Here is an 11,220-nt window from a genome sequence, read left to right on the forward strand (position 1 = left end):
TTTTTTGAAAAGTGCTTTTAAACACCCCCCCCCCCCCAATTCATTATCGATTATTTCCCAACAGTCGTTTACCCTTTTACAGGTCCGCCACATGCAACAACCAGAGTTGATGGGGTTTCGTGGCAACAGGATTTTGTTTCGCTTTGTTTCCCTCACCTTTTCTTGTTCGTTTTCAGCGTGACTCTATATGAAGCGCCTTCCGAGCTGAGGCCGTTTTAGTTTTGCTTTAATTCACTTGTGCGCAAGTGGCCGACTCCCGTTGTTGGGCAGGCGTGGAATAAAGCCATTTGGGGAGCCACCGAACAGGGAGATCTTGAGGCAGGCCACTGTGGGGAGTGGTTTATGGAGGGTTGCATATAGCGTCCATTTTGTGGCCCCTGGGGCCTGTCTGTCAGTGATACGGCAACGTTTGATGGGAGCCGATAATAATAATAATAATAATAATAATAATAATAATAATAATAATTTATTACTTATACCCCACCCATCTGGCCGCGTTTCCCCAGCCATGCTGGGCTGCTCCCAACAGAATTAAAAGCACAATAAAACATCAAATATTAAAAACTTCCCTAAATAGGGTTGCCTTCAGATGTCTCCTAAAAGTCAGATACAGTGGTACCTCGAGTTACAGATGCTTCAGGTTACAGACGCTTCAGGTTACAGACGCCGCTAACCCAGAAGTAGTAGCTCGGGTTAAGAACTTTGCTTCAGGATGAGAACAGAAATGGTGTGGCGGCGGTGTGGCAGCAGCATGAGACCCCATTAGCTAAAGTGGTACCTCAAGTTAAGAACAGTTTCAGGTTAAGAACGGACCTCCAGAACGAATTAAGTTCTTAACCCGAGGTACCACTGTAGTTGTTTCTTTCTTTGACATCTGGTGGGAGGGTGTTCCACAGGGCAGGTGCCACTACCGAGAAGGCCCTCTGCCTAGTTCCCTGTAACTTGGCTTCTCGCAGTGAAGGAACCGCCAGAAGGCCCTCGGAGGAGGACCTCAGTGTCTGGGCTGAACGATGGGGGTGGAGATGCGCCTTCAGGTATACTGTGTTGAGAGTTGCATGAAGAGGTGTTAAGGAAAGGGGATGCGCTAGAAAATGTCTGATCTCTTCCTCTATCCCTGCTGCTTTCCCAGATCAGCAGCGTCAAGAAGGTCTTGGAGGAGCTCAAACTGCGAGTGGTGGAGGTTACAGATGAAGGCGCCACCTTGGATGGGAGCGATGTCCTGTTCACAGGTAAAGGACTCCTCTGCCACTGAGGACAGTGGCCCTTATCTCAGGAGCGGGGAGGTCCAGAAGATGGAGGGAACTTTGCATTTGGGTTAACCTGGTAAAATGGGAATTTGTAAGTACACCACGGGGTTTTCGTTTCTTTGTTCTGCGGTAAGGGTGACTAAGCCTTCAAAACCACTTTTCATAGTGGAAGTGCCATGTAAATGATGATGGTAGCAGTGGAGAACTTGATGAGATTCTGTTGAGGGTTTCCCCCCACCCCTGATGACTGGTTAGTTTCTCTTCTAATAAAACACACACACACACACACACACACACACACACACACACACACTACTCAAAGCTGCCTGGAAGTCATAGACACCGGCCTGAAAACCCTTTGCCCTCCAATCCCAGATGTCTGCAGGTGGGCATTCACGGAGGGAGGGAGCTGCACTTAATGCATGCTCAGAGGCACTCTCGCCAGTACGGATCTGTATGTTCCAGGGCTGCCTTTTGCTATTTGTAAATGCATTTTAGGGCAGAAGCCTAGTGCAAATGAAACCGTCTCTCCTCTCCACATACATTCCTTTTTTTTTTTAGATGATCTTTATTGAATTTTTAGTTACATGCTATACATACACATACATTATGTTTCACATTTGTTCTTGCTCTCCCGAGCTGACTTCCCTCCTTCCGGCTTTTTTATGCCGTCTTTAACTTTTCGCATTGTCTTTGTCCATTTTATATATAATTGTTCTTCAATTTTTTCCCATAAAATGTCTGTAAACAAATAAATCTTTCTATATATACAATTCTTGTTGTCTGTCTATATTCATTTACAAATATTGTTCAACAATAGTCCTAATATACATTTTTAATTCATTTTGATATTATTATCCAATAAATTTCTTGTGTTTTTCCGTTATGAGGTTTATTTTAGTTCTACTGGTTTCCCTATTTCACATTGTCTTCTCTATATATAACATAAATTTTCCCCATTCTTTTTTATACGTTTCGTCACCCTGATGTCGAATTTTTGCTGTTAGTTTGGCTTTTTCTGCATATTCCATAACCTTGTACTGCCACTCTTCTATTGTAGGCAATTTTTGCTGTTTCCACACCTGAGCCAGCAATAACCTTGCCCTGTTGTTGCCCTCTCCACATACCTTCCACGATTGCAGCTTTAAGGCTGCAGTCGTAGTCAGATCTGAGTTGGAAAGAGATAAACCAGCATTGTTATTCAGGTCTGGGGAGAGCTAATGCTCAGGAATATGGCTTGCTCCTTGACTTATTGCCAGTTCTAGTATTCTCCATCTTCTTAATGCCTTTTTTACAGGTAGAGAGTTCTTCGTGGGCATTTCCAAGTGGACTAATCACAGAGGAGCAGAGATGGTTGCGGATGCTTTCAGGGTGAGCTGGAATCTTGGAACGAAACCTTTCTCTACCTCCTTGCCCAAAACCTGCACAGTTGTGGTTCCTAGCTATTCAGTTGTTGCTATCCTGCTTCTGCTTCCCACCCCTGTTCTAAGGTGTACAGCAGCCTTGCATTTAAGCAGTAACCTGGTACCCGTAGGTGAGAAGGATATTGCCTGCGGGCGAGTGCATGCAGTTCTGTGAAACTGCTTGAGCAGACTGCTGCAGGAGGGCTGGAACTCTCTGTCCCTCCTCTGCCAGCCCCTAGCAGACTAGTAAACATTTTTGCGGCCTTATTCACAAGGCTGGCACATGTTTAGTTCATCTGTTGGACACCCCCAGCGCTCCGCATGAATAGATGGAGTGCCCTGGAAATATAACCGGTACAGTGGTACCTGGGATTACAGACACTTCAGGTCATGCATTTCCGGGTTGTGCACCACGCCAAACCCAGAAGTACCAGAACGGGTCACTTCCGGGTTTCGGTGCTCGCGCATGCGCATAATAATAATAATAGTAAAGGTAAAGGGACCCCTGACCATTAGGTCCAGTCGTGACTGACTCTGGGGTTGCGGCGCTCATCTCGCTTTATTGGCCGAGGGAGCCGGCGTACAGCTTCCGGGTCATGTGGCCTGCATGACTAAGCCGCTTCTGGCGAACCAGAGCAGCGCATGGAAACGCCATTTACCTTCCCGCCAGAGCAGTACCTATTTAGCTACTTGCACTTTGACGTGCTTTCGAACTGCTAGGTTGGCAGGAGCAGGGACCGAGCAACAGGAGCTCACCCCGTCACGGGGATTCAAACCACTGACCTTCTGATCGGCAAGTCCTAGGCTCTGTGGTTTAACCCACAGCGCCACCTGCGTCCCTTAATAACAATAACAATAATAATAATAATAATAATTTATTTATATCCCACCCTCCCCAGCTGAAGCCGGGCTCAGAGCGGCTAACAACAGTAAAAATAACACAGTTTACATAAAATCACAATCAAGCACCAAATCGCGACCTGCGCATGCGCAGACACGGCACTGCGGGTTACGAATGTGCCACCCACCCGGATCACATTCACAACCCGAGGTTCCACTGTAGTCTCCTGTGGTGGCACATTAAAGGGAAGATTGATAATCTGTCTTTCAAGGCCGCTGCTGAGCCAACTTCTACTGAGAACCCCCACGTTGAAAACAATTCAAGAAATGAACAGAGACTTCTTTCCTCCCAACTGCTTAAACTTTCCACTGCTTCCTCAGCTGTTTTTCCTTGCTCAATGTCCCAATGTGACCCGCATATCATAGCCACACCCAGAGAATGTGTGACACCCTTGGATCTCTGATGAACAGTTCCTAACCGTATCCTTGTCCTCATCTTGGGACTCTTCCTTAACCCACTGAAAAAGCAACTATTGGCTGGTGGTGGATGGGGGAGGCCTGAATTTCTTTCTCATTTGTATTTGTGCATTTGTATGAAACATGCTCCCCCATGTTGTGAAAGGGAGACTATCAAAATATAAATATTTTTCAGCAGCTCACAGCCATATAATTAGTCTCACCATGTGTGATCCTCAGGTATAAAAGGAAAGCCCCAAATGAGGAGTTGTTGTTGTTGTATTTGTTGTTTGTTGTTATATTTGTTGTTTGTTGATATATTTTATGGTTATATTTGTACAGAGTGGGTTGCCCCAGCCACTCGGGGTGGCTTCCATCAGATATATGGTGGAACGCCCTCCCACCAGATGTCAAAGAGAAAAACAACAACCAGACTATTAGAAGACACCTGAAGGCAGCCCTGTTTAGGGAAGCTTTTAATGTTTAATAGGTTATTGTATTTTAATATTCTGTTGGAAGGCACCCAGAGTGGGCGGGGTATAAATAATGAATTATTATTATTATTATTATTATTATTATTATTATTATTATTATTTATTAATTACTATAACATAATAAAGCATCAAACATTACCAACTTCCCCATACAGGGCTGCCTTCAGATGTCTCCTTAAAGTTGTATAGTAGTTCTATATAGTTGTATCTCCTTGACATCTGATGGGAGGGCGTTCCACAGGGCGGGCGCCACTACCGAGAAGGCCCTGTGCCTGGTTCCCTGTAACTTTGCTTCTCGCAGGGAGGGAACCGCCAGAAGGTCCTCTGTGCTGGACCTCCATGTCTGGGCAGAACAACAGGGGTAGAGACACTCCTTCAGGTGTACAAGACTGAGGTCATTTAAGGCTTTACTTGCAGGGGAAAGATCACCTCATCAGCAGTTCCCTTGTTAGAAACTTGTGTGGAGCCTCCCGTTGGTTTCTCACCCCTGCCCTTTTCAGTCCCGTATGGGGAAAGAATGGGTGGAGCTCTTGGTTGCAACTGTATGGCATGGACGTCCGGAAGTCTTACGGAATGTCTCTTTGCAGGATTTTGCGGTGTCGACTGTTCCTGTCTCGGGTACGTTGCACCTCCGTAGCTTCTGCAGCATGGCTGGCTCTGAAACGGTTGTCATTGGCAGCAGCGACGTGGCCAAGAAAGCCATGAAGGTAACGTCCACAACCTCCCAGGGGGCCTCTCCTGAGAAAGAGCCGCAAGGCAGGAGTGGAGAGCTCTGTTACGCTCAGTTCCTGCTTCCCTTTGGGACATCTGATTGGCCACTGTGAGAATAGGATGCTGGATTAGGTGGGCTACTTGGGTCCACCTCCTCTCCACTCCCAAGAGCCAGTGTGGTGCAGTGGTTAAGAGCGGTGGACTCGTAATCTGGTGAACTGGGTTCGATTCCCCGCTCCTCCACATGCAGCTGCTGGGTGACCTTGGGCTAGTCACACTTCTCTGAAGTCTCTCAGCCCCATTCACCTCACAGAGTGTTTGTTGTGGGGGGGGAGGGAAAGGAGAATGTTAGCCGCTTGGAGACTCCTCAGGGTAGTGATAAAGCGGGATATCAAATCCAAACTCTTCTTCTTCAAGAAAGCCTTTATCCCTTATGAATGCCTTATGAGACTTGCTCCTTCACACACCCCAAATACCAGAAGCCGCACCCCACAGAAAGTTGAAGCAGGGCCTTCTGCGTAGCTGCCCCTGTTCTGTGGAGATGTGACTGGTGCCTGCTATCTGTCCTCTTCTTGAAACCACATTATTGGGGTGACCAGCTCTTCTGGTTAGCAGAAGAGATCTCTGCTTCCCCCTCCACCCGATGACCTTTATTAGTTTTTACTATACATAAACATATTACATTACATTTTACATTTGTACTTGCTCCTGAGAGCTGACTTCCCTCTTTCCTTCTTCTGGCTTTTTTATATCTAAAAGTTTTCACATTGTCTTTGTCTATTTTACATATTGTTGTTGTTCTCCCATCTTTATCCACAAAGTTTGTATACAAATAAATCTTTCTATGTATACAAATCTTGTTGTTCATATTCATTTACAAATACTGTTGATTATCTTAATTATATTTTACATTTTAGTTCACATGTCATTAATGTCTAAGACAGTTTCTTTTTATTTTCCCATTATGAGTTTTAATTCCATTCTACTGGTTTCACTATTCCATCCTGTCTCTATACGACATAAATTTATCCCATTCTTTTTGAAATGTTTCATTGCCCTGTTGTCAAAATTTCCCTGTTAGTTTGGCCATTTCTGCATATTCCATAACCTTATAGTGCCACCCTTCTACTGTCGGCAATTGTTGCTGTTTCCACACCTGAGCCAGCAGAAACCTCGCCACTGTTGTTGCGTATAAAAACAATTTCTGGTCCTTCTTATCAATATCCTCTTCCACCATTCCCAACAAGAATGCCTCTGGTTTTTTCAGAAACGTCTCTGCTTTCAGAAGAGGTCTCTGCTCTGGGTGTTTGTGGTGTTTTTAGAACTTATCTTTCTTGATTTTGATGTTGGTCAGTTGCCGTGGGTCTCATGTGAAGGCCTATTCCCCAATCCCTCTGTTAATGAACTTCTCCCTTCTCTTCCCATCGCCCTCTTTTGTTGAAGACCATGGAACAATTGACCGATCACCACTATGAAACACTGACGGTGCCGGATGACCCGGCTGCAAATTGCATCTATGCACGGCTTGGACAGAAGAGCAGTGTGCTTCTCCATCGCAGTGCTGAGGAATATCCTAACAGTGTACAGGTAAGGGGGAAGAGTGCTTTACCTGGTGGGTGGGGTGCGGGGGAAGGGGTTGAGTTTATATCCCTGGACCAGGTGTGGAGGCTGCAAGGAGGAGGAGGAGGAAGAGGAGGAGGAGGAGGATTGCATCTAGGAATAATAATAATAATAATAATAATAATAATAATAATAATAATAATATAATGTGCCACTTACTTGCCAAAATGGCATCTTAGTAGCTTGCAAGGTTAAAATCCACACCTAATTAAAAATACTCAACAAAGCAATTCCATCTCAAAGTATTAAAAGCGTAAACCCTAGCCAGTTAAAAAATGCATAACAATTAAAGCAATACACTTGTACCTCGGAAGTCGAACGGAATCCATTCCAGGAGTCCGTTCAACTTCCGAAACATTTGGAAACCAAGGTGCAGCCTCTGATTGGTTTCCAGTTGTACAGGTGCACCGGAAACAATAGCAGAAGCCGCGCCAGACGTTTGGCTTCCAAAAAACAACAACCCAAAAAACCATGATTCAAAAACCAGAACACTCACTTCTGGTTTTCGATCATTTGGGAGCTGGAACGTTCAACTCCCAAGGCATTCGGGAGCCGAGGTACGACTGTACGTACTGTATTTTTTGCTTCATAAGACGCACCTGACCCTAAGACGCACCTAGTTTTTATAGGAGGAAAACAAGAAAAAAAATATTCTGAATGAAATAGTGGATGTATGATTTTTGTGGTTCATGCTGTGGCCACAGACATGATATGTGATTTGACGGTGAGTTTGGGGTAGCCCAATGCAAAAATCCTAAGGATCCATGTGGATCCATGCTTTGTAACCACGTTTTTGCGCCATTGCGGCCCCACAAAACAGTGGATGCATTTTTTTTTGGTGCAGGCTGTAGCCATGGACATGCTGTGATCTGATGGTGACTTTGGGGTGACCCAATGCAAAAATCCCGAGGATCCATGTGCTTTTACCTCTTTTAACGCCTCCTTTATCGCCTCCTTTATCGCTAGTGTCCCTTATCTTCCTCCCGACCGCTTGCCGATCAGCTGCTCAGCGGCTTCATTTCAACACCTCCTTTCCTCTTTTTTAAAAAAGAAAAAAGCACAATCTGCTTTTCGCCCCTGGGCAATTTGGCTCCAGGGACCACACATTCGCTCCATAAGACGCACAGACTTTTCCCCTTACTTTTTAGGAGGAAAAAAGTGCGTCTTATGGAGCAAAAAATACAGTATTTATGTCAATTCATTTTGGGGCAGAATTTGAGACGCCGTAATGACCAGCTCAGAGGCTGCCACAAAAGAATGGTGGCTCATGCGTTGACCTTTGAGCATGGCCTTTTGCAAGCCTTGCAGCCATTCTGTGTGCTCTGTCTCCCCGCGCAAAACCGCCTGCCTTTTCATGAGCTTCAGGTGTGTCTTGGTCACTGCAGGGACGGAGATAGCTTTGGGAAGAGGTCTAACCGGTTTCTCTCTGCCTCCTCTCACAGCCCTTCCAGAAGCTTCCGGACTACACCCTCATCCCTGCGGCTTGCACTGAGGTGGCCAAACTTGGTGGGACTCTCAGTTCCTGCTCTCTTCTCATCAACAAGAAGCTGGAGATCTAGTGCCTATCGAACCCCACAATAAAATGCAGGTTCTTGCATTCCCTTGAGAGGAACCCCCATCTCTTGGTTCCTTTGTGCAGGCACCCCGCTTTCTCTCCCCTTAGCTTCCTTGTGAGGCGAGGACACCTCCAAACACGCTAATTTGACCGGCCTTAAATCTCACAGTTTCTCTCTTTTATTTACATTGGATCTTCGCTTCCACGGAGCCACACGAGTCTCTTTTTATCTCCTGTCTTCTACAGTGTACACTTTACGAATACATTTTTTTTTTTACCCCAGAGTAGATAGGTGCTCAACTTTGCTCCTAGTGCTGAAGAAAAAGCCATCAGCGGGAAACTTGACGTTCTAGCTCTTCAATCAATGATCGCTCTTTTTTTTTAGTGAGGTTCCCTCAAGTTTCTTAGCCCGTTATGGACCGTTAAAAAGAGCAGCACTGCTCTCCCTTCATCGCTGAGGGGGACGTGTTATGAAACCGGGTGCTGAGAGACATTGGTGGGCAGCCATCTTGGAAGGTGCTTAAGGGATGTGTCCATTGTGAGGACTAGACCCAAGATGGTGGCCATTTCTCTTTCATAGCCGCCATGTTGGAAGAACTGTTGAGCAGGAGACATGGGCAGGTGGGACATAAGTGGCTTTCAACGTGTTTGAGGTGATCCAAGTGCTACAGAACCAGGCAACTCCATTACGATGGATGGTTGGTGGACTAGGGGGTCTCCTGTTCAGTTTTGAATCTCAACACCTGATGATTCGTGTCAGATGTAGGAAGGTGTCCCTAAAGCCACTCCACTTGCCCTGCCATGAGATTCAATAACTAGAATGAGAATGTTGTTGGACTACATCTCCCATCATGCTTGACCATTGGCCATGCTGGCAGGGGCTGATGGGAGTTGGAGTCCAACAAGTTCCACAGGTTCAACCATCCCTGATCTGGAATGACCTCTGGAATGACTTTCCTTCTGTGACTGCTTGGCCTGCCACATCCATCTCTTATGGTGCTGCAGTTTGGGGACTGGGAGTTCAGAATCAGACCCCCCACGCTCCCCAAACTCAAAAACAATGGCTTCCCCCACTGCCACCCTCAACAGATAACCTCTCTGCATATCCGCAAGGCTGGCGCAGCCACAGAGGAGCAGCTAGATTAAGACAACGGGTTGGCGAGGAGCTCTGCTTCCTTCCGAGCGGCGCTGTTGTGTGTGTTTTGTGTAACGTAGTTAGGGGGCAGAAGTGGGGTGGGGGTCATAGGAATCTGTAGAGGGAGCGCCCTCTGTTGGGGGGAGTTAGGCGTATTGACGGATGTAGGGCTTTAGATTCACTCCCTGTCTCTTTAACCCCTTGTGGAATCAATTTAAACAATTAATAATAAAAAAAGATTGAACCAAGTCACCGTCTTGATGAGTCTTTTTTGCTTTTGCTGCGGGGCAGGTGGGGAAGCTAGGTTCCTGAGCGTAAGGCATGTGGACTAAGCCCTCCTCAACACGGGGAGGCCCTGCCTTAATGCAATTAATGCAGTGTCTTTAATGGCTCAGGAACGCAATACCTCAAGGTCCGCCTCTTTCCATATGAACCTACTGGGTCCCTGAAATCATCTTCTGAGGCCGTCCTTTGTATGCTGCCTCCTCGAGAGGTCCGGAGGGTGGCAACACGAGAACGGGGCCTTCTCTGCAGTTGTGGAATGCTCTTCCCAGGGAAGTTCGCCTGGCGCCTTCATTAGACACCTTTAGCCGCCAGGCAAAAACATTCTTTTTAAACCAGGCCTTTGGCTGACCTGACCAACATCCCATACCCTTTTAAAATGTGTCTCTCTTTGGGAAGGTATTATTGGGTTATTGTTTTTATTTTGATTTTAGATATTGTGATCTTTTGTGAACCGCCCTGAGGCCTCCGGGTATAGGGCGGTATATAAATTCAATAGTAATAATAATAATAATATCCTTTGGGGGGGGGAGGGATGATAATCACATCCTATTCCAGGTGTCACCTTGTAACAATGTTGAATTTTGGACCCTATAACAGTAACCCTTTGCATTGTGTAGTTATTATAGGTCCATCCACGTGGGTGGGTGGGTGGGTGGGTGGGTGTGTACGCACCAATGTGGTTGGCAACCTATTTCCACTAACAGCCATTTGGTTGCCCTTGCTCCGCGGAATAGCATTCCTGTTGAGATAAGACAGGTGCCCAACTTCTGGAAATACCCAAAGACAGTTCTGTTGTGACAGACTTTCCCAGACAGATAACCGGGTCTTTACCACAAGTGTCTATGTTGCATGGTTTTAGCTGTGTGTGTATATTGCTATTTTTAAAGGAAAAAGAGATGCCGGGATTCACCATGAACGACTCCCTTGTTCTCTTATAATGCCAATGGCGCCCACCTGAGAGGTGCGCCTGAGTTCTGGCTGGGGAAAAAGCCCTGCTGTTTCTGCGTTGTACATCTTCAATGTACAGTGGTACCTCAGGTTACAGACATTTCAGGTCACAGACTCTGCTAACCCAGAAATAGTACCTCGGGTTAAGAACTTTGCTTCAGGATGAGAACAGAAATCGTGCAGTGGCGGCATGGCGGCAGCAGGAGGCCCCATTAGCTATAGTGCTTCAGGTTAAGAACAGTTTCAGGTTAAGAACGGACCTCCGGAACGAATTAAGTTCTTAACCCGAGGTACCACTGTACATTGGCTTGATATGGCTGTTGGAAGGAAAAAGATCAATAACAGTAATGAAAAACAGTAATTTCAGTTCCTTTCTTTAAAGATTCCTGCCGGAAATGGTGTATTTCTGCGGTAGCTATCAAACAAGGCCTCGGCAAGTGAAAGGAGTTGGGGCCTGTTCTTTTTTTAAAAATTCATTTTTATTAAATTTCCCACTTTAACAATCCAATCCAATCACATTAAATAT

General features: G+C 46.0%; 1 protein-coding gene across 6 annotated transcripts in view; it reads left to right on the top strand.

The window, feature by feature from the left end:
* The window catches only part of DDAH2 (DDAH family member 2, ADMA-independent), a 34,502-nt gene extending 24,793 nt beyond the window's left edge, over nt 1–9,709 (top strand). For all 6 annotated transcript variants that reach the window (XM_080993087.1, XM_080993084.1, XM_080993082.1 and 3 more), the window contains exons 3-7: nt 1,130–1,229; nt 2,545–2,618; nt 5,028–5,147; nt 6,595–6,738; nt 8,214–9,709. In XM_080993087.1, the coding sequence (XP_080849213.1) occupies nt 1,130–1,229; nt 2,545–2,618; nt 5,028–5,147; nt 6,595–6,738; nt 8,214–8,330 (555 nt within the window). In that variant the 3' untranslated portion in view covers nt 8,331–9,709. The remainder of the gene's footprint in view (nt 1–1,129; nt 1,230–2,544; nt 2,619–5,027; nt 5,148–6,594; nt 6,739–8,213) is intronic.
* The last annotated feature ends 1,511 nt before the right edge of the window (nt 9,710–11,220 follow it).

This window comes from Podarcis pityusensis (genome assembly GCF_964106645.2).
Source record: "Podarcis pityusensis genome assembly, chromosome: 2".
Lineage (NCBI taxonomy): Eukaryota > Metazoa > Chordata > Lepidosauria > Squamata > Lacertidae > Podarcis > Podarcis pityusensis.